The sequence below is a fragment of the Tiliqua scincoides genome, chromosome 2, assembly GCF_035046505.1.
Source record: "Tiliqua scincoides isolate rTilSci1 chromosome 2, rTilSci1.hap2, whole genome shotgun sequence".
Lineage (NCBI taxonomy): Eukaryota > Metazoa > Chordata > Lepidosauria > Squamata > Scincidae > Tiliqua > Tiliqua scincoides.
Genome location: NC_089822.1, coordinates 167,149,974 through 167,173,386, shown reverse-complemented (window position 1 = coordinate 167,173,386; position 23,413 = coordinate 167,149,974). Strand labels below are relative to the sequence as shown.

Here is a 23,413-nt window from a genome sequence, read left to right as displayed (position 1 = left end):
AAGTCAGTCAGAGTATCCAGGGCAGAGTCCAAAGTCAATAAGCCCAGTCACAGTCCAAGATCAGATTCCAAAGTCAGTCGGTCAAATCAGTCAGAGTATCCAAGTCATAGTCAATAAGCCAAGTCAGTCTCCTCTCCTACCTCCAACCTGCACTCCTTCTACAACCCACACCCCCTTCCTCAGGTGCTCCTTATATCCCTGAGGGCCCTATTGCCTTCAAGTGGCTGCAGCTGTGCAGTACACTCTGCTGGATGCCCAGGCCTTACCCTTAAAGGGGCCACTGCTGACACCACATCTACCTCCTCACCAGATCTTCCAGGATTCCAATACATATGGCGGTTATGACATCTGCTTATCTTACATGGATACTAAAGAACTCCCCCCACCTTCCAGAGGCACCCTGCTGGAAGGAAAAAAGGACACAGACTCCAGAGGTGGGGAAGAGAAGAAAGGGGGGGGGCAGCCACAGGCCAGCTTCTGCCCTGCCTGCCTGCCCTCCCTCCCTCACTCAGGTTGCAACTCTCTCCACACTATCCTGGGAATAAGCCCCATTGGCTACAATGGGACTTCTGAGCAGACAAGTTGGTTGGAGCTCTCAGGTTGCAGTCCTCTCCACACCTTCCTGGGAGGAAGCCTCACTGACTACAGCGGGGCTTACTTGTGAGTAGACCTGCATAGGAGGGGGCTGAGGCTGCAGCCCTCCACACCTTCCTGGGAGGAAGCCTCACTGACTACAGCGGGGCTTACTTGTGAGTAGACCTGCACAGGAGGAGGCTGAGGCTACAGCCCTCTACACCTTCTTGGGGGTAGCCCAGGGACTACATCAGGGCTTACTCCTGCGCAGGCTCCAAGGCTGCCATCCCAGGCACTCTTTCCTGGGAGTAAGCTTCATCTGCTGTAATGGGGCTTACTACTGAGTAGACACACAGGATGTCTCCTCTGCTGTGGAGGAAAAGCCTCTCCTTGCACTGAGTGGGGACCTGCTCAGGGAAAGGCGGGCTGCAAAGGCTCGCAATGGCTGAGGAGGAGGGCGTCCTGCTGGAGAGTTGGGGAAGGGAAAAACAGGGAGCTTAAGCCTGCAGAGCCAGCAAAATTGAAAAGGGAAACCAATGTGGGGCAGGTGGGGGTGAAGGGAGAGGAGGGCAGTGAGCTCAGGGGGCGGAGGGAAGCAGCCTGCCCTCCCAACACAGGTGCCTCCTGTTACCCCCATTGCCACTTTCACCGGGAGGAGCCGCAGCAGACAGCTGAAAGAGCCACATGCGGCTCTAGAGCCGCAGGTTGCCAACCCCTGCCCCAAGGTAAACCCTCACTGCCCTGCTGGCTTTACTTGAACTGCACCAGCTGTATAGCTGGCACAAGTCAGATTTTATCTGGGAAGGTGTATCAAAGCCAGGAAGGGGGATAGGATTTACAGCACTGCTGTCATCAATACAGCCCTCTTCCCAGCCTCAATCTACCCCTCTCCCCACCCTATTCCCTGCCCCCCTCCACCCACCCACCTCTCTCCTGACTCATCTCCCCCCATTGACTTACCAGTGCTAGGGTTCCTTCCCTGTCTATTGGTGCATGAACCTGGTTGCTCACCACTTGCAGTATCTGGTGGTTGCACTCAATTATGTGTTGTGCTTTGCGGCAGCCCTAAAGGACCTTATTCTGCCAAAATGCTAGTTCATTTGAATTATTCATCTGAAGGAGACTTTAGCTCTTCAAATAGAAAGTGATGGATTTTTTTTTTTTTGCTGGATGGATTGGATTTTTTGTGGGGACAGTAACAAAGGAATTGCAGTGCCTGGTCAGGTTTGGCATTTTAAGTAATTTCCTCCACTTATTCATTTGCCTATATTCAGTTTCCCAGAAGCTATATTAATAGAACCAGTGCTTGAAATAGCCTTGCCATATTCACAGTACATATGAAGGGCACTTGGGAAGGGAAGGTGATTAAGTGAAAGAGCTAAAATTAATGAGAGGCTCTTCCTTCCTCAACATAGAGAGAGAATTGTTTTACAGCAATTCCTTACCCCCTTTTCATTTTTCTTCTGTTGTACAATTGTTTCTTGCTTGAGTTGCTTTATATTAGATTATCCAGTCAGCCATTGTTTTCTTGTCCTTAAGATAGTGATGTGGGAATTTTTTTTAAACTAACTGTTGGCTAGGAGTGGGCTGTTAAATTAGTTAAATACCTGATAGAGCTGAGGTGGAGCTGTGAGTGGATCCAGGTGAAGAAGTGGGATGACAGATCTTGGAGGTCTTACCATTTGCAGGCATATGCTGCCCCTGGAAATGCCCTATTTTCAGAGGTTTGTGGAAGAAGATGATCTTGGACTACACATGTCCCAAATGTCAACTTTCCATCTCTTAAGGATGTTCCCAATGATGCAATACCACCCACAAAGCTGTCTTACTGACTATAGTGTCTTTATGACCTATAGCTCAGCCTGGAAGGTTGAGCACAACAATGTGTTGAAAAAAGGGATCTAAATCAAGCATATAGTGGAAGACCCTGGTTCTGAGTGCTCCTCACCATTCCCTGCTAGTTTGTTGCTTACAATAAAACAGAAGCAGAGGCAGTCAAAAGTTTCAAAGAAAAAAAAACTTACAATTCATAAGAATATACATTTTTTAGCTGTACAGGTCCTGAATGGGGTACCCTAGAGCTATTCCCTTTGCATAGATGTGTGAGACTTCATGGTATGGTAGGCTCCATGTGGCTGGTCAGAGCTTTGGAGAGAGGTCTGCATGCTTGGAGGATCAGGAGAAGAGAGGAAGGAGGGAAGCCAGGTAGGGATACCCCTCACAGTTCAGAGAGGACAAAGGTTCAAGACAGGGAGCTTCTGAGTCATTTGCCTCCAGGACAATACACTGCTTCCTTGTGTCCTGCAGGTGGCATTGTATCTACTTTACAACACATTGTACTATATACTGCAGAAAAATGAGGCATAAGTGTTCTTACAATATATTTGTTACATTTATATCCAACTTTCCTTCTATCATGTAACTCAAGGCAGCTCATCTGTGGTTCCTAGATGGTAAGCCATCCAAGTACTGACCAGACTTAGACCCACATACTGTATTTTTTAATAAGATATGTGAATCAGACTATGGTGTGGCATCAATAGAGAGACCAAGAGTTTGGAGGGCTGTAATAAAGAGTTTACAGTCCCTAATCTAAGGCCAAGAAGCTGGCTCCTACGGTTGTATGATTCCACTGAAGGCTGATATGAAAAGTCATGGTTCACACAGCTGGAAAGGAAGGTGTATAAGGAACAGATATTAACTGATGCAGAATACGGGGAATGGTTTTTCAAATTTTATATCCTTGATCATTGAGGGGTATGAAAGAGAAAAATACTGACTTCACCACACATTTATTTTCATTGCTTTATTTTAAAAATTTATAGTCTACTTTTTCCTCTCAGTGGGGCAACCAAAGCAGCTTACAATGTATTTGAAAACTAAACCAAATCAAAGCATATGAATGCAGCAGTCAGTAAATAAACACACACACACAAGCAAATCAACAATCCAACAAGCAAATCGGATATAATCAGCAAAAGCCTGAATCTTGATTGTGCTGTCCAAAAGCCATGTTGCCTTCACTTGTTTTGGCCAGTTCCTTTGCTGAACAGCTGTAGGCCATGCAGACAACTCAGCACATATTCAGAATAAATGCACTCCTGTACATTATTACAGGAATGTAACACCAAGGTGATGTTTCACTACTGCTTTTAGTCTGTGTGTGCCCCTATTATTTTCACTGAAAAAAAAAGAAAAATGAGCAGTTGTGTGACTCACAGCCCAATCCTAACCAACTTTCCAGCACTGATACAGCGCTGAGGTAAGGGGGCAAACATTTCTTTACCTTGAGGAGGCTTCCATGACTCCTCCCCCCTCCATGCAGTACACACCCGATTGGGCATGGCTGCATTGGCATGGGAAAGTTGGTTAGGACTGGGCTGTTAGTTGTGTGGAAGATGAAGTTCTTGAGGACAGTCTATGCCTGTTTCTGCTTGTTCATGGCTTTAGCATACAGGGATGTTTCTTTTTCCTGCAGCAGGCTGCACCCTCTTGAGACGGTGCAATTCACCACAAGACTTACCTAACAATGTTACACAATAGCAGAATGAGTGTAAGTCATTCAGAGAATGGCACCAAAGAACTTAGTTCCCTCAAAATTCTTTCAAAGCTCTCCCTGCTGCTATCACTGAGGTGATGACACAAGCCTCATTTCAGGACCTTCAACATCCAAAAATCACAAACAGGAAACAGAACATAAGAACATAAGAACAGCCCCACTGGATCAGGCCATAGGCCCATCTAGTCCAGCTTCCTGTATCTCACAGCGGCCCACCAAATGCCCCAGGGAGCACACCAGATAACAAGAGACCTCATCCTGGTGCTCTCCCCTACATCTGGCATTCTGACTTAACCCATTCCTAAAATCAGGAGGTTGCGCATACACATCATGGCTTGTACCCCATAATGGATTTTTCCTCCAGAAACTCGTCCAATCCACTTTTAAAGGCGTCTAGGCTAGACGCCAGCACCACATCCTGTGGCAAGGAGTTCCACAGACTGACCACGCGCTGAGTAAAGAAATATTTTCTTTTGTCTGTCCTAACCCGCCCAACACTCAATTTTAGTGGATGTCCCCTGGTTCTGGTATTATGTGAGAGTGTAAAGAGCATCTCCCTATCCACTCTGTCCATCCCCTGCATAATTTTGTATGTCTCAATCATGTCCCCCCTCAAGCGTCTCTTTTCTAGGCTGAAGAGGCCCAAACGCCGTAGCCTTTCCTCATAAGGAAGGTGCCTCAGCCCCGTAATCAGCTTAGTCGCTCTCTTTTGCACCTTCTCCATTTCCACTATGTCTTTTTTGAGATGCGGCGACCAGAACTGGACACAATACTCCAGGTGTGGCCTTACCATCGATTTGTACAACGGCATTATAATATTAGCCGTTTTGTTCTCAATACCCTTCCTAATGATCCCAAGCATAGAATTGGCCTTCTTCACTGCCGCCGCACATTGGGTCGACACTTTCATCGACCTGTCCACCACCACCCCAAGATCTCTCTCCTGATCTGTCACAGACAGCTCAGAACCCATCAGCCTATATCTAAAGTTTTGATTTTTTGCCCCAATGTGCATGACTTTACACTTACTGACATTGAAGCGCATCTGCCATTTTGCTGCCCATTCTGCCAGTCTGGAGAGATCCTTCTGGAGCTCCTCACAATCACTTCTGGTCTTCACCACTCGGAAAAGTTTGGTGTCGTCTGCAAACTTAGCCACTTCACTGCTCAACCCTGTCTCCAGGTCATTTATGAAGAGGTTGAAAAGCACCGGTCCCAGGACAGATCCTTGGGGCACACCGCTTTTCACCTCTCTCCATTGTGAAAATTGCCCATTGACACCCACTCTCTGCTTCCTGGCCTCCAACCAGTTCTCAATCCACGAGAGGACCTGTCCTCTAATTCCCTGACTGTGGAGTTTTTTCAGTAGCCTTTGGTGAGGGACCGTGTCAAACGCCTTCTGAAAGTCCAGATATATAATGTCCACGGGTTCTCCCGCATCCACATGCCTGTTGACCTTTTCAAAGAATTCTATAAGGTTTGTGAGGCAAGACTTACCCTTACAGAAGCCATGCTGACTCTCCCTCAGCAAGGCCTGTTCGTCTATGTGTTTTGAGATCCTATCTTTGATGAGGCATTCCACCATCTTACCCGGTATGGATGTTAGGCTGACCGGCCTATAGTTTCCCGGGTCCCCCCTCTTTCCCTTTTTAAAAATAGGCGTGACATTTGCTATCCTCCAATCTTCTGGTACCGTGGCCGTTTTGAGGGACAAGTTGCATACCTTAGTCAAGAGATCTGCAACTTCATTCTTCAATTCCTTAATAACCCTTGGGTGTATGCCATCAGGGCCCGGTGACTTATTGATCTTTAATTTATCAATGAGGTCTGAAACATCTTCTCTTTTAACCTCTATCTGACTTAACTCCTCGGTCAGGAGGGGCCGTTCGGGCAGCGGTATCTGCCCGAGGTCTTCTGCCGTGAAGACAGATGCAAAGAACTCATTTAATTTCTCTGCCATCTCTAAGTCTCCTTTTATCTCCCCTTTCCCTCCCTCACCATCCAGAGGGCCAACCGCTTCTCTGGCGGGTTTCCTGCTTCTAACATATTTGAAGAAGCTTTTATTATTCCCCTTAATGTTGCCGGCCATGCGTTCCTCATAGTCTCGCTTGGCCTCCCCTATCACCTTCTTACATTTCTTTTGCCACAGTTTACGTTCCTTTTTATTCTCTTCATTAGGGCAAGACTTCCATTTACGGAAGGAAGCTTCCTTGCCCTTCACAGCCTCTCTAACTTGGCTGGTTAGCCATGCGGGCACTCTCCTGGATTTAGTGGAACCCTTCTTTCTTTGCGGTATACACCTCTGCTGGGCCTCTATTACTGTTGTTTTAAGCAGCCTCCATGCACTCTGGAGAGACTGGACTCTTTTTACCCTCCCTTTCAACCTCCTTCTAACCAGCCTCCTCATTTGAGGGAAGTCCGCCCGTCGGAAGTCAAGGGTTTTTGTTAGAGATTTGCCTGGTATTCTTCCCCCAACGTGCACATCAAAACGGATCGCAGCATGATCACTGTTCCCCAATGGCTCAGTAACGTTTACATCTCTAACCAGGTCCTGCGTACCGCACAAAATTAAATCCAGAGTCACCTGTCCTCTGGTGGGCTCCGTGACTAGCTGATCTAAGCCACAGTCATTTAGCACGTCAAGAAATCCGGTTTCCTTATCGTGACCAGAACACAAATTGACCCAGTCAATATGAGGATAATTGAAGTCCCCCATGATTACAACCCTGTCCTTCCTTGTCACCTCCCTGATCTGTTTCCTCATTTCAAGGTCCCCATCAGATTTCTGGTCTGGAGGACAATAGCACGCCCCCAGTATTACATCGCTGCACAAGCCTGGTAATTTAACCCACAGAGATTCTACGGTGGAGTCGGACCCACCTTCAATCTCTACTTTGCTGGATTCTATCCCTTCCTTAACATAAAGGGCCACCCCACCTCCAACACGCCCCTGCCTGTCCCTCCTGTAGAGTTTATAGCCCGGGATTGCGGTATCCCACTGATTCTCCGCATTCCACCAGGTTTCCGTTATGCCCACTATGTCAATGTTTTCCCTTGTCACCAGACATTCCAGTTCTCCCACCTTTGCTTGTAGACTTCGGGCATTTGCATAAAAGCATTTATACACGGAATGCCCCAGGATGGGCTGCTTATTTGCTCCTTTGTCCCTGCATCCTCTCATTGTGCCAAACCGTCTATCACATCCCATCACCCTACCTTTCCCAATTTCTTCTCCTACCCTGCCTTTGTCTTGTTGTTCTCTAACCTCCCCATCCTCATCCCATAGGGATGAGGAGTCCCGAACCGGATGCCCCTCGGCTCCTGTCGGCCTTCCCCCAGGGATCAGTTTAAAAGCTGCTCTGCCACCTTTTTAATGTTATGCGCCAGCAGTCTGGTTCCATTCTGGTTCAAATGGAGCCCGTCCCTCTTGTACAGGCCCCGCTTGTCCCAAAACGTTCCCCAGTGCCTAACGAATCTAAACCCCTCCTCCCTACACCACCGTCTCATCCACGCATTGAGACCCCTGATCTCCGCCTGCCTAGCTGGCCCTGCGCGTGGAACAGGTAGCACTTCAGAGAACGCTACCTTTGAGGTCCTGGCTTTCAGCTTCCTGCCTAAAAGCCTAAATTTGGCCTCCAGGACCTCCCAGCTACACTTGCCCACGTCGTTGGTGCCGACATGCACCACAGCCGCTACCTCTCCCCCAGCACTGTCTACTAGCCTGTCTAGACGAGAAGTGATGTCCGCAACCTTCGCACCAGGCAGGCAAGTCACCATGCGGTCCTCACATCCGTCGCAAACCCCCCTCTCAGAACCAGCCTGGAGGACTGAATGCGTTTTGATTGGCAACTCTTATGATTTAAAGAGGCCACCATCACCAATTATAGGTCATGCCTTATTATCCACTGGGGTTCTGTTCTGGAAAAAAATCAGTGGATACCAAATCACTTCCCGATTTCTTGCTCCTACATTGCCACCCCAGAATGCATTGGTACTGATGCTATACTGCATTCAAGAGATTGAGTGAATAATAGAATCTAGTGGAATATAATTATTTAACAGTGTGAAGGTGGGAAATTGGATTTTGGTGATTTTTTCCTTGTTACAAGGCATTTAAAGGCGGACCTCTGTATCAGTGGTGAGACAAATCAGTGGATACAGGTCCCACCTGTATGTTACTAATTTCTCTCTGTGTGTGTGTTCATTCCAGGCTCAGAAGAAGAAACCTAGGGCCCAATCCTATCCAGTCTTCCAGTGCTGGTGCAGCCCTGCCGATGGGGCATGCGCTGAATCCTGTGGTGGGACGCAGTCCCAAAGGGCTCCTTACAGCAAGGGAACGTTTGTTTCCTTACCTTGGGGCTGCACTGTGGCTACACTAGTACTGGAAAATTGGACAGGACTGGGCCCTTTGACATGACTTGAGAGCAACCTGGCCGTGAATAAATAACGTTCATTAGTGTTGTGGACTCAACTTGCAGTACCTGATGGTCAAGAGAAGATCTGGGAGAGCGGGTGGAGTCGGGGGCGACCAGGTCAGGCACTGGCTGCAGGGCCCACCCCGCCGAGAGGGCTGCCTCTTGCACGCTCAGTCCTGGGAGAGCACACACGAGGCACCTTCAGGCTGTGTCCGACGAGGTAAGCAGGCACCCCGAGGCACACAGAGCCACTGGCGGCGCCCCTCCCTCGACGCCCTCCGTTCTCCCAAAGGAGGCTCCGTTCTCCCAAAGGGCACTGGCTGGCTGACTTCTGAGTAGGAGTCCCGCCCACCACCACGTTGCTGGGCGCGCGCCCTCTCCTCTCGGCCATTAACGGCTCGCCACTCCGACTACGCCCCCGCCTGTTGATTGGATCGAACTTTGTCACGCGCTACGGGTTTCCATAGGGACGCTTGGGGCGGGCATTGAGGCATGTGGGACGCTTCGAGTCTTCCGATTGGTTAGGCGCCTGAGACCGGATTGCTGTGATTCGCCGTCTCGTTCCTCAAACCACTCCTCCTGTCAATGAGGTTCGGGTGTCGCGTGAGGGGAAAGGGTGCTCGGCGAGGGTAGCGGCAGCCGACAGGGAAGCGCGGAGCCATGAAGTACTATGAGGTGAGCGAGCGAGGGAGGACAGGCGGGACGTAGGAGGCCTGAAATGGTGGTCTAGAGGAGAAGCGCGCCAGTTCTTGCCCCGCGGGAGACCCAGCTCCTCGCGGTCCCATCTAAGGAGAGGTGGTGGGCAGCACGCACGCGTGGGGCTGGCGCTCGCGGGCAGCGCATGCGCAAGCGTTTGTGCTCCGGCGGGAGAGTGAAGGCGTGCACGTGCCTGTGGAGAGCAGGTGCATGCACTGGGCTGTTGGGGGTGCCTTCCTGTGGACGGTGCGTGCCATATCCTCAGCCACGCTACCTTCGTCCTCTGGAGAAGGGGCGAGCTAGTCATGAGGGTGGCTGGACCAGGGGTGGTCCCAGCTGATCCTCTGCCCGTCGCCTGGCTGATTCTGCTGCCTCCTTTGGCAGGGCTTGTGCACAGCAGTCTGTGCCAGCCACTGTGTGCACAGGGCCCCATCTTTGCGTCCTCCATGCTTTTCTGTGAACTTCTGGGCTGAGAGGGTCCTGCTCCTCCCCACTCAGCCACTTTGCAAGTGGGGAGAAAAGGCAGCAGTTATCTTCTCAGACGCTCTGAAAACAAGATCATGGCTGCAAGAAAAGGATGGAGTAGCTCAGCGGTTCCAAACTTGGAGTACGTGCGCCCCTTGACAGGACCTTTGGGGTACTTGCAAAAGTATTGGTGGAAAAAGGCAGGTAGTACCCCAGAGAGCAGAACCAGCAAGGCAGGAAGGAAGGTAGCTGGGTGGCTGCAAAAGCCCCACCAATACCCAGTTTTTGGTCATCAATTCGTGTATGAACCGGTGATTGAAAACCAGCACAGTAATGCAGGAAGTGGCAGGTCACCAAGAATCTCTCAGGACATGTCTGGTGCAAAACAGTAAAAAGGCACAGTGTTCAGTTCTTCAAACAGGTAAAAAGAGAAAGTATGGTGATGAATACATGAAGTGTAGGTTCTCGTATGTAGGAAATGAGGCCTTGTATTATTAATGTTAATTACAAACGTTTTGTTAATATGAGGGGTAAAATGTATGGAAATAGGCTGCCAAGTGAAAAAATTTTGGGAACCACTGGAGTAGTTGGATGGAGTAGCCAGACAAGTGGTGGTCTGGTATGGGTGGTGAGCAAGTGCAGGTTGTGGGGCATGCCCTGCTAGCTTGCTGCCTTCCCCAAACCTGCTGCCTGAAGCAAGGAAGTCAGGTGGCCCATTGTTGAGCTTCCTTGAGCAGCAAGTAGGGGGAGGCAACAAACTGGCTGGAGGGGCATTGTACCTCTTCCTGGGGCTTTGCTACCACTGCAGTCATTTTCCTGTTTACTACCCTTCCTCTCTTTCTGTGGTGGTCAGGTGGGGAGAAACAGGATCCTCCCAGCCTGGTGCTTACAAGATGCTGTGGGGAAGGAGAATAGTGATTGTGTGTGTTGTGTGCATGCACATGCATGCACATGTGCCTTGGCTGTAGTGGGGGGCTGCTGGTATACACATTGGCAGGGGGGTTGAATTTGGGGGTGAGCAGGTGGCAAACCTGTTGCCATTTCAAGTGGCTGATCAGTTTGGGCTGATTCCTTCATGTCCTTAGTTAGCTTTCATTTGATTGATGAAAGATTCTCTGAAGCTCAAAAGCTTGCATGTCCTGCCAGGCTATGTTTGTCTAGTATGTACATATTCCTATTTTGAATTTAGATCCTTTCCATGGAAAGGACAGGGGAGGTGTATGGGGAATGGTATAGTCTATATGTCAAAAAGGTTATAGAATTCAACAAACTAGAAAACTTTGCGGGACCAGACTCTTCCACAGAATTGTGGTGAGTAAAAATACCAAGCCCAGATCATACTGTTATATTGTATTGTATATTGTATTGGCAACCTTCAGTCTCGAAAGACTATGGTATCGCGCTCTGAAAGGTGGTTCTGGCACAGCGTCTAGTGTGGCTGAAAAGGCCAATCCGGGAGTGACAATCCCTTCCACACCGGGAGCAAGTGCAGTCTGTCCCTGGTCTGTCTCCCTGGCTATGGGCCTTCCTTCTTTGCCTCTTTGCCTCAGACTGTTGGCAAAGTGTCTCTTCAAACTGGGAAAGGCCATGCTGCACAGCCTGCCTCCAAGCGGGCCGCTCAGAGGCCAGGGTTTCCCACTTGTTGAGGTCCATCCCTAAGGCCTTCAGATCCCTCTTGCAGATGTCCTTGTATCGCAGCTGTGGTCTACCTGTAGGGCGCTTTCCTTGCACGAGTTCTCCATAGAGGAGATCCTTTGGGATCCGGCCATCATCCATTCTCACGACATGACCAAGCCAACGCAGGCGTCTCTGTTTCAGCAGTGAATACATGCTAGGGATTCCAGCACGTTCCAGGACTGTGTTGTTTGGAACTTTGTCCTGCCAGGTGATGCCGGGTGCTATAACCCTTTGCTATAACCCGGGTGCTATAACCCTTCTAGTCAAAATTCTGAGAGTGATCTTGACTTGGAGAAAGAAGTGAGGGAGGTATCCAAAGGAGAAAATGTTGTAGTAATGGGTGACTTTGGTTACCCTCACAATGACTGCGTAAACTAATGGTCATGACCTGAACAGGAGATACAATGACTAGTTATAGTCAGTGATATTGCCCTTGAATAGTTGGATCTGATAAGAGGGGAGGTGATTCTAGACTCGTGATCTTTTGCATGGTGGGCATCGTGCAAAAGTCTGAATGCAACTGTAGTACATGAGGTAGCAGAAGTTCAATGAGAATATATACTATTAAGTAGGAAAAGGCCCCATCATGTCCAAGAGGATGCCTGCACATCTCACAAGTAGAGTCAAGGGAACTATGAAAGGCAAGAAGGTTTCACTGAGAAAGTGAAAGTCTTGCCCAAATGAGAAGAGCAAAAAGGAACACAAACTTTGGCAAAAGAAATATGAACTAGTAATAATGAGGGATGTACCCCTCCATGATATATGGAGCATATGGCTAAAATGGAGCATATGGCTTATGATGATAAGGAGCATGATCAAGACAATGAAACCATCTTCAAATTTATTAGAAGGAAACCTACCAGAGATATGGAGATTGCAGAGGAACTGTACAAACTATTTGCACCTGTCTACCCTATAGAAGATGTAGTACAGATACCTGTGTCTAACCTGACCTTCTCAGGAAGAAAGTCTGAAGGACTGAGAGTCCAATCCTAATCAACTTTCCAGCACTGATGTAGCTGCAGTACTACCCCAAGGTAAGGGAACAAATTCCTTTATCTTGAGGAGGCCTCTGTGATTGCTGTCCTCCCAGCCACTGACTAGATGCAGTGCAGGCCCCTTTAACACAGCTGCATCAGTGCTTAAGGGCAGGAGGTCTGGTCTAGAGGGTAGAGCCTCCATTTGCCTGAAGATAACATCCACAAGGTCGCCGGTTCGAGGCCACCGGCACCGTGCGACCTTGAAGCAGCTGACAAGCTGAGCCGAGTTATTCCATCTGCTCTGAGCATGGGAGGATGGAGGCCAGAATGTGAAACCAGATCAGAAAGAAACATCTGAATGTTGTGGTTCTTGAAAGATAGAACATTCTTTCAATTGTAAAAATCCCTATGGGGATTTAAATAGCCTGCCTATGTAAACTGCCTTGAATAAAGTCTTGAATAAAGACCAAGAAAGGCGGTATATAAATACTTGTAAGGTTGGATAGTATTGGACCCTGAGTCAAATAGAAGTGGCAGACGCTTTAAGAGTATATTTACAAATGAAAAATTAACAAATTGCTGAGTCCAGATGTCATTCACCCAAGAATTTTTAAGGAACTCAAGTGTGCTGTTTTCCTAACAAAAATAAGTAATTTATTCCTTAACTCAGTCTCTGTGCCCGAGAACTGGAAGGTAGGCAGTGAATACCAGTATTTATGAAGAGTTCCAGGAAATCTCAGAACAATAATAAAGGTAAATTATGAAGCATATAGAAGAGAAATGAGCATTGGTTTTGCAGGGGTAAGACCTATCTCACTAAAATTCTATCTCGAGTTCTCTGAGACTGTCAATAAACATGTGGATAGAAGCAATTCTGTTGATATGATATATTTAAAAATGCTTTTGACAAGGCCTCTCTCCAAACGCTTTTGAGTAAACTTGGCAGTCATGGAATAAGAGGACAGACCGTTTTATGGGTGGGTGACTGGTTAAAAAACAGGAAGTGGAGAGTAGGAATAAATGGAAAAATTTAACAGTGGCAGACTGGTGCTTTTTAACTTATTCGTATATGATCTGTTGTTGGGAGTAAACGGCGAGGTGGCCAAGTGTCCAAGTTTGCTGATAACACCAAGCTGTTCAGGGTCATAAAAACCAAAGTGAATTGTGATGTGCTCCAAATGAATCTCTCCAAACTGGATGAATGGTCTGCCAAATGGCACATGGGCACATGTAGTTCAGTGTCAATAAGTGTAGAGACAGGCTCCCTTATTTTTGGATCCCATATCCACTGTTTTAGTTATCTGCAGATATGGGAGCCCCCCCACTCCCCTGCCTGTCCATTAACATGTTTTTAAAGCTTACCAGGTGAAGTTCTTCTTTGCTTAAACAGAGTGATGTAATCGTACAGGCTTACAGAGCCTTAAAGGTTGCCCCTTGGCAGCCAGAACACTTGAAAAAACTCAAAGAAGGTCAACAGGAAGCAAACTTAAGAGTTTCCTGTTGACCTCCTTTGAATTTTTTCAAGTGTTCTGGCTGCCAGGCGGCAACCTCCAAGGCTCTATAACAGGGGTGTCCAAAGTTTTTGGCAGGAGGGCCACATCGTCTCTCTGACACTGTGTCGGGGGCCAGGGGGAAAAAAGAATTAATTTACATTTAAAATTTGAATAAATTTACATAAGTTTACATAAATGAATATATTAAAGATGAACTTATATGAATGAATGAAGGTCTTACAATAGCTCAAGACCTATAAAAGGCCTTGCACAAAGCAAGGCTTGCCTTTCCTTTGCTGCCACTGCTGCATCACAGATGTGAAACAGCAAGCAATGGAGGGAGCCCTCATGCCACAGCTCATGCGAAAGGTCGAACAGTTGGCCGTCATGCTGAGAGCAGTTGCATCGGGCCAGTGTGGGCTCCAACAAATCTCAGGAGGGCCAGTGGCTCATTAGAGACTGGGGGCTCCCTGAGGGCCGCATTGAGAGGCCTCGAGGGCCACAAGTGGCCCCCGGGCCGGGGTTTGGGCACCCCTGCTCTATAAGCTTGTAGGGTTATAGCGCTTTTTTAAAGCAAGAATAATTTTTCCCTAGTAAGCTTTAAAAACGCATTAATGGGTTCGTGTGCATGGGGGGATGTCCCTGTATCTGCTGTTTCTGTATCTGCAGGGAGTCCATGGAATGGCTCCCTTGCAGATATGGGGGCATGCTTTTACAATGCGTATCGTTTTGATATAGTAGCTGGAAAAAGCTACGTATATTCCCTCAAAACAGAGATGCTTTTTTTTTGCTCTTTTGTTATTACTGGATGTTCTTTTTTGTTGGCACACACACACGTTTTGATTACCAAAGAGTAATCCTTATCCTTATTCTTCTCAATGTGCAACTCATCCTTATCATTCTCAGTGTGCAAGCCTGCCTTGATACATAACTTTTTGGCCTTGTTATCTACATCTCAGTTAAAGTAATAAAAGAGGTTGCATGACTTGCTCAGTTTATTTTTGCCTAAATAAAATGGATTGCTGCAAGCATGGGTTGCATAGTTTTGCAGATGTTGAGTAGATATTCATATCAGGTGACTGGGTTTTGCAAGCGAACTAGTGAGTGAATGTGAGAGGATCTTTCCCATCCAGTAATATTAACAAGGATTTTGCAGGCATGATGGTCAGAAGGAATATAGGAATATAAACTGACCTGGAAGTTGTGTGTGTAGTGTGGTATTTTTTAAAACAGGCCTTTGTGTGAGACATCTCATAAGCATATGTCTGGCTTCTGGCCACTACTGATAATTGTAGGTATGGGAGGGGTTACAATTTGCTGTAGTATCTGATCATCCTAATTCAGGCTGCTGATGAGGATGGATAATATTGCTTAAAAGGCTTGCATTTTCTTCTTGAAGTAGAAAATGGCATTGGTATAAGACGTCTGCAAGAATTTGCTGCATTTATACCTGTGTTGCGGTTAAGAATTTAGTGACATTGAAAGAACCTGAGGGATAGCATGTTGTTCTGTGGAAAGTATTTGTAAGTTATCGGGACTGGAGTTAAATAAAAGACCATCTCAGAAAGTCGTTTTTCTAACTGTCTGGTTGAGGTTTTTCTGTATTATTGATTGTCATCAACTCTTAGAGACCAATTGTTGGGCTAGGTGGACCATAGGTCTGTTCCAACCTGGACACTTCTATGTTTGAAAATTTCCAAACAACCTAATTGTAAACTCTTGCAATCAATTCTTTCGAAATAATGTGTCAGACAGATGATATGGTTGTCCTGCCCTTTGCCTGCATGCAACTGTGTGGTGGTGCAATTTATTACTGAGGCAGTAGTGAAGAGAGCAAAGCTGATTACTTTCATTAGAGCAGAGAGAACTTGCTCTAATGATATTACTTTCATTACAGCAGAAAGACATGGTGTGTAGGGCAGATGATATGATTGCCGTGCCCTTTACCTGCATGCAACTATGTGATGATGCAATTTCTTATTGAGGCAGTTGTGAAGAGAGCAGAACTGATCACTTTCATTAGAGCAGGTTTGGGTTGCTTGCTTGCTTTCTGTCTGAAAAGTACTGCTCAGGCTCCACTAAGAGGCGAATTGTCTGGCTAAACCCATAAGTACTTGCGTATTTTCATTGCTTAGGAGTGTAAAGAACTGACCTGACCTGACCTGACCTCTTTAGACATGAAATGTTTGGCTGGGGGAGGGGGTAAAGAGAAAAGAACTGGCTTTGATGTCTATTTCATTCTTTTAACTTTGCTGAGAAAACTAATAGGGCTCACTGTTTCGATGTTAATTTTCTATAAGCAGTAGAAGTTGTGACTGGATTCCTAGCTAGTTTATGGAGATCAAGGAATAGAACCTACCACCAGACATTTGGGCTTGTTCTGAGGATTTTAGTAATCTGATGTGATCTAAGAAACCTTTAAGCCAGTGGTTTTCAAACTGGGACATTGCAACGCCCCAGCCTGAAGGCCTATGCCTCTGGCCCCTTAAGGGGCGGGGGCAGCGAGGAGGCAAGGAGGAAGCAGCGACAGGATTCCCAGGATCATGTTGCTAAAGGGTGCTGCAGGGACTGGGATGCACTTACCAGTCCCTGCAGCAGCCTTCCCGGGGTGTGGGGGGCCCTGCGTGAGCGTCTGCAGGGCTCTCCAGCTCATCAGAAGTGAAAGTGGAGCGATCACATGCCACTTCCAGTTTTGCAGAAGTGAAGTGCAGTCACTCCACTTTCCCTTTTGACCAGCTGGGGAGCCCTGCAGATGCTTGTGCAGGGCTCCCCGCACCCCAGGATGGCTGCTGTAGGAACTGCTGAGTGCATCCCAGTCCCTGCATCCCCCCTTAGCTCCTGGGATTCGCGTCATTGCCTTCCCCCTGCCCCCACCAAGACTTACTGTGGTTCAGACTCTCCCTGAGAGTTTGAAAACCGCTGCTTTAAGCCCTTGTGTAGTTAGTCTATCTACACTCTGGGATTTTTCTTTGCTATGTGGGAATTTGTTGCTGTAGGAATCAGTAATGTTTCGGGCCCTAGCACTGCCATAATCCTATAACTTTTAAAACAGTGTTTTGGAGTTCATTTACTATTCTGAGTGAATGAGATGATCTTTACTAGTAGACCAGATTTCTGAAGTACGGCTTTTCCACCACAACCAATATTCTCATGAACTGTACAATTATAAGAATTGAGTGTGTTGGGTCATGTACCTGTGAGCTAATGGGAGTGCTCCGTAGACCTGGCCTATCCTGAATAAATAGGGTATGTGCCTAGAAGAACATAGAGTCTGCTACAACATGTTGGTTTCCATGATAGCTATGTAGGAGTTGTTCAGCAGATGAGTCAATGTGGAAAGCATTCTCTGAAAATGGAAAGTTTTTTAGGACAGTGATTTACAGAATATGGATCTGGTTTATAAAGCAAGTTTGAAGTGTAGCATTCATACTAAATGTACCTCTGTATCCATATGACCCTCTTTAAGTCTGATCCCCAGTTCTAAGCTTGTGTCAAGGAGACAGTCAGATTGTTCAAAATTGACTTAAATCCTTTGCAAGTTTAAAAAAGTGCTATGGAGAATGCCTGATTTTAATTTTCTTCCTATGTTGCTTGACAGTGCTGAGGATTTGAAACTTGTGAAACAAGCAGGGAAGTGCCCTGCTACAGTCTGGGGAATGACCTGAGCAGCCAAGTCTGTCTCTTCTGCCATGAGGTCAGACCAGCCTTTGCACCTGTCCTGTAAACGGATATATGCCTAGCAGTGCAACGCTACTAAGATTGGCTATATGTACTGCTTGACTGACCAGCTCAGCAGTTTCTCAGTTATTCAGTATGGTAAATTCTCCTGCCTGAATATTGAGCAGAAGGGTACGTAATACTGCCTTCTGTCTTGATCTTCAGTATGTTTCTGGAATGGAGCGGACACTCCATTGGAATGGAGAAACTCCAGGATGCTCAGGGAAAAAAAAAATCAACCCTTCTATTTCTAGTTAGCAACAAGAGCATATCTAATAATTCTGGACAAGGAAGAGAAGTTCAGCATTTGCCATCACATTATCATTTTATTCCTGTTGCCAGCTTCAATTTGAGTCTTTTATGAACCAGTTTTTCTTATTTCAGCTTGTTCTACCAATAGGAAAATTTCTCATGGGGGGCATCTGTGAGTTGTAAGGGGTGGTGTTCTTTCTGTTCACAGCAGACAATTGTTCTTTGTGGGCTCATGGTTTGGGGAAAGGAGACAAAAGAGCTTCTTCAGAGTGGAATGTATAGAAAACTCTTGCTGTGCATTTGCCTGGCCACCCTCATGTGCTTGCTTATGCCTGGCACTGAAGACTTAGTTCCATTATTAATCCAATTTATCCAGGATTATGACTTAGGTCTGAATAAATCAGGTTTGACGACAACAACCATGTCGCACTAAGGGCGCAATCCTAACCCACTTTCCAGCACTGACTTAAGGGCAATGCAGCTCTGAGGTAAAGGAACAAACATTCCCTTACTTTGAGGAGGCCTTCATGAGTGCCACCCAACTGCAGGATGCAGCACATGCCCCATTGGCACAGCTATGTCAGCACTGGAAATTTGGTTAGGATTTGGGCCTATAGATCCAGTTTGAGAATCAGAGGAGAAAAAGACCCAGGGAATTAGTCCAGAAAACCTTCAGCCGGAAGCTTTCAACCAGGATAAAATACATGTTGAGGTACATGTTGATCTACCCCAGCTGATGGAAAAGATAGCATTTGCTTTCGCCTTTCGACAAACTAAGCCCCAATGTGGAGCAACAAGGGAGTGGTCAGTATTTTGAAGATTGTACAATAACTGTTACATCAAGAAAAGGCAATTAATATAAGCATGGAGTCCAATTTGACCTTGTATACGCATTTCATATCACAGAAACTGATTAAAAAATATGGTAACTGACATTAACATCTGGATCAAGAAGACGTTTCAATCTTACTACAGCTTTCTAGTAACAGTGCACATGGGTTTTCACTTTGTTTTGTTATATACCCAGTTGCCCAACTAGACCACTACCCTTTATGAGCCTTCTCCAGTTGGCAGCCAAGCAAATGTGACTAGTTCAAATTAGCCTCTGCTTATTTTTTTCTCTCTGGATTCTCAACTTGTGCACCGCAGCTGAATACTAAGAACATAAAGAGACAGGGCTCCTTTATGACTTTGTTAAAATGGAGCATCAAGACATATTTATGGTTTTGATCATAGTAAGAATGGACTATATAGAATCTTTTGTAACAGACACTGAATCCTATGCTTGCGTTTCAAGAGAATCCAATTTCTAACCTTTTCAACTGCAGAGGAAGACTCAGTTAAATGCTCAGTGCTCAGACCTTTCTTGTTTCTAAATGGAATCCTAGTATTTAGATGATGTCTTAGCTGATTATTCCATAGCTTTGTACAACCTTCATGTTATACAGCCACTAACTTTCTTTCCCTAGTCTATGAGCAGGAAAAAAAAACATACTACAGAAACAAACCAAAAAGCAAAAATTAGCAAATTAGTCAGCTATAATCAAGCTACAAAACTTGTTCCATATGTGGGGATCTAAGCATCCAATTTCTGACCTTCCATCTATATAGTAAAAAAATGAAAATGCAATATTTCTATGAGCAAAAGCAAAAAGTATCCTTTGGACTGGAATTTTGGAAATCACGAAACCTAAAGGATTCACTTCTCACTAAAGGCTGTCATTATGATGGCATGTGGCTTACACATTGAGGGGAAGACCTGTGGGATTCTTATCAGCAAGGAATGAAGGGTGATTGTGGCCTTCATTAAAACATTATTCCCAAATGCATTACTTCACTTTCCCAGTAGGCATGAATGACATCGCATGTCCAGGAGAAAGTAAAGAGGAGCACTTGGGAACATCACTGGTTTGTGAGCTAACCCCACAATGGACTCTAGCCCCTGAGAATCAAGCTTACTCCTGGGTTCTGTTTCTTGGTCATGCAACAGTGTGAGAGAATGTTGGGAAGTGGCTTATACACAGGATTTTTTTTCTCTGCCCTCTGGACTTCCAACCTAAGTCATTTCTGCCCAATGTTGCATATACAAAACAGGGACCAAATGTGTACACCTGGTGGCCGGGCAAAAATGGGTTAAAAGAAGTACTAGATCAACCCTAAGCAACTGTATTTGAGCACTAAAGGGTAGTCATTAGAATGGGTTTCGGGCATTACAAATGTTAGGCAGCCCTGTGCATATCCATCTAGAGTTTTATGGTGCATCAATGCTGGAGGAGAAGATGTTTTACTATGCCATTTTCCCAGTCTAAGCTGTAGTTAGCCATTTGTGGGAGGGAATATAGAGTGTTGCATGGAGCCCAAAGTTCATGTATCTTGAGGCTGTGTAAAAATATGAAGCAATAAGCCTGATATGCTCAGTGTTGAGAAATATATGAAGACTTGGAGGGAGCGCAATCATCGACCATGCTTTGCCTACTAAGACATATTTTTCCCCTTTGATTAGTATATTTTTAGAGAGCATGGCTGCTTAAAAGAAAAAAAAAGCTGTTGCAATTTTTGCATGCTCAAACGTAGGTGATAAGAGAAATAAAATGCCTTGTTTCTATAGTTAATGTTTTCTTTCATCATGATTTGGTACCACATTTGCATTTTCTGATATTGATAAATATTCTAATTCCCCCCCCTTGATTTATGTACAAATGGTTGAAAGTGGTAGAGAAAAGTAGGTATATTTAAAATAAATTGCCTACTTCCTGCTTGTCTACAATTACTTACAAGCAGTGCTCTTCAATCTTTTTTGTGCCATGACCCAAATAAAGTATGATACTGGGGACCCATGGTCAATCCCACACCCCGCCCGGGACCCAATCCTCCCACTCCCTGCCCCTTCACTGCCCACTCCCCACCCCTATAACGTCCTCCCAACACTGTTCATTGTAACCAAATATTCTTATTAGAGAGAGGAGAAAAAGTTACCATGAAACCTGACACTAGCAAAAGCTGTTTTAGCACAATTACTAAGATCCTGAACAGGTCTGGGACACAGTCTTCTGGTACTTGAAGGGATGCACCAGATGCCTTCCCCTTTACTAGGTGGAGGTCTTGTTCAATGGTCTTCAATTCTTTTCATTTCCATAAGTTGCTGCGACCCCACAAATGAGACTTTGTGACCCCATTGGGGGTCACCACCCCAAGGTTGAAGAACACTATACATAAGTATGGACACTGAGGTTATTTCATACTTGGTGGATTGGGGGGAAATATTCATGTCAAGTTATATGAATGCAGCATGAATGTGAAGTTATTGACTCCCTAATGCAGACTCTGAAGTCTGAAAGACATTGCAGGAGGTGAGGGGAACCTTGCTCAACCTTCCACAGTGCTCTCCAATGCTTAGAACATTGGAAAAAATGTGGGCACAAAGGACAGGGATGCTTTACATGAACTGGTGGGTCGCAACGCAATAGTTTCAGAACCACTGCCTTAATACATTCCACTTTTGAATCAATCCAAGCCCTTAGAACAGTAATTTCCAACCTTCTTTGTCTCACGGTGCACTTACAAGGCACTAAAATTGTCAAGACAACCATTGGTTTCTGGACAATAGACATGGCACTGCTGGTTGGGAGCTCACATCCCCCAGTGACCTTACTAATAAATGACTCTCTTCTAAACTCCTGCAGCATACCTACGGACCATGCGTGACACACCAATGTACCACAGCATGCTGATCAAAAATTGCTGCCTTAGACAGTCTGCTGTTAAGGGGTGTTGAACTTAAGAAAGGGTTGTTGGGTCACTGACCAGGGGAAATGGAGTTGCACAGTTTTGAAAAGTCTCCTTGTCCAGAGAAGGCTGGATAGTTATTTCTTGGAAGTTTAAGAATAGGATATTCTTCCTGAGGTTGACTAGATCTGGGATGGGCTGACTTCTGTCTTATATGATCCACTTTTTAACTAATATTTTTGAAACCAATATATTTCAGATTTACAAAATGAGCATTCATATTTGAAATCCCTTTACATTTAAAGCAAAAGCTGTTGTATTAGCAATATTAATAAACAATATTGCTTTACAGCAACAATTCTCAAAGCAGTTTACTTTGTGTTAAGTAATGCTAAATATGCACTCTTGCTGAAGACCAGAGCTATCCTGATAATCTTAGATACTACTTAAGCCTGTGAGGATTGGTACAGACTTGAGCTTTTCTTTCTTAGTTCTTTTCAGGTAGCATCAAAGAAGGCAAGAGGATTTATGTTCCTCTAATAATAATTAACTAATAATAGAGCTCAGCTAGCATGCACAGGAAAGAAGGGAAAGGTCCCCTGTTTCATTTAGTCTGTCTTGCATTCACAGATGTTTCATTGGAAGTGGTTGACTTGCAAGCACTACTATTCATCTGCAGTTAGCGATATTTTTGTTCGCACAGTCATGTTGCAAAATTTGTTTTCTTACCCAAACCTAAAATGATATTTCTACGTGAAGGGTTTCCTTAGTGTGCACAGTAAATTCATGGTAAGATCAAATGAAAGCTGCTTTAGGAGGTTCTCAGGGCACTTGTAGAAGTTTTAAGTGTACACTAGAGGGTGCTGTTAGCTTAACTTTTCAATGGTCCTATATACATGCATGTTCAAACTTTGGTGTAGTTCTTTGGTTCCAGGGTTTTCCTTTTTCTTGAGTGGCTTAGCCTGGTATTTAGCAGCTGTCAAAGTGCAGGTGGAGATATGCATATTTGTAAATGGAAAGACTGGTGTTCTTGCAATCCTTGTGTGCTTAGTTTGTCTCTGTACTTAGAACCTCTTGCTTGTCAAAATTTGATTCTTATCTGATTCTTATCTGGTGGGATGGTGCAACTTTTTAAATGTTTCAAGCCTTGTTGTTGAAGAGGCTGTGGGTGCTACTTCCATTTGCTTTCTGTGTCATCAGAGGTGAAAATGTGCTTGATTTCTGCCTATAATGACAAAGCTAAGGGCAGTCTGGCCTGGATGACTATATGCACATCTTGGGGGATTTGAACCATTTGGAAACACTTCAGACATTCTGATACTTTTTTAACCTTCCTAATCTCTGATGAATCTTCATCCTTTTGACACCCAGGCAAAAATCTAAAGCCTATTGTGAACTTGGCTGTTGGCTATAGTAAAATACGTGTTGGAAGTAATAACTAAGATAACTACAGATATTTAATTTTACATCTTTTGTTTTCTTTAGTTCCTATTGAATATTCCATATGGCTTTTTAACCTGGTTGGTGGTGGTGATTAGCAGGAGAGCTGCTGAAGATAAAATTTTCTTCTTAGATTTGTGTGTGTTTTCATTTTAGATCCTCATTTCAGAGGGATCACCGGGCTTATTTTTGAATGTATGGCCCACCCTATGAGTGTGGTTAACTACACAAATGATACAGTTTTCTATGAAGGCTCACATTTTTCATTTTATTAGTATTCTAAGTCTCTAGCACGGCTCTGTTTCCAACTCAATCTTTTTTACCCAGAAACCCCCCTTCCCTCTCCTTCCTTATTTGATTCTTGCTGTCACTGTGGTGCCTAAATGAATGTCAATCAACATCTCCCTGCATCTCTAAGAT

The 23,413-nt window shown here is 45.4% G+C and overlaps 2 protein-coding genes across 2 annotated transcripts in view; one reads left to right on the top strand and one right to left on the bottom strand.

Annotated features, from left to right (window-relative positions):
• Positions 1–23,413, bottom strand: part of DNAJB1 (DnaJ heat shock protein family (Hsp40) member B1) — a 68,848-nt gene that overhangs the window by 38,659 nt on the left and 6,776 nt on the right. The gene's annotated exons all lie outside the window — the stretch shown is intronic.
• Positions 9,133–23,413, top strand: part of TECR (trans-2,3-enoyl-CoA reductase) — a 47,903-nt gene continuing 33,622 nt past the window's right edge. Inside the window, exon 1 of the mRNA XM_066613608.1 lies at positions 9,133–9,222. Coding sequence (XP_066469705.1) covers positions 9,208–9,222 — 15 coding nt within the window. The 5' untranslated portion in view covers positions 9,133–9,207. The remainder of the gene's footprint in view (positions 9,223–23,413) is intronic.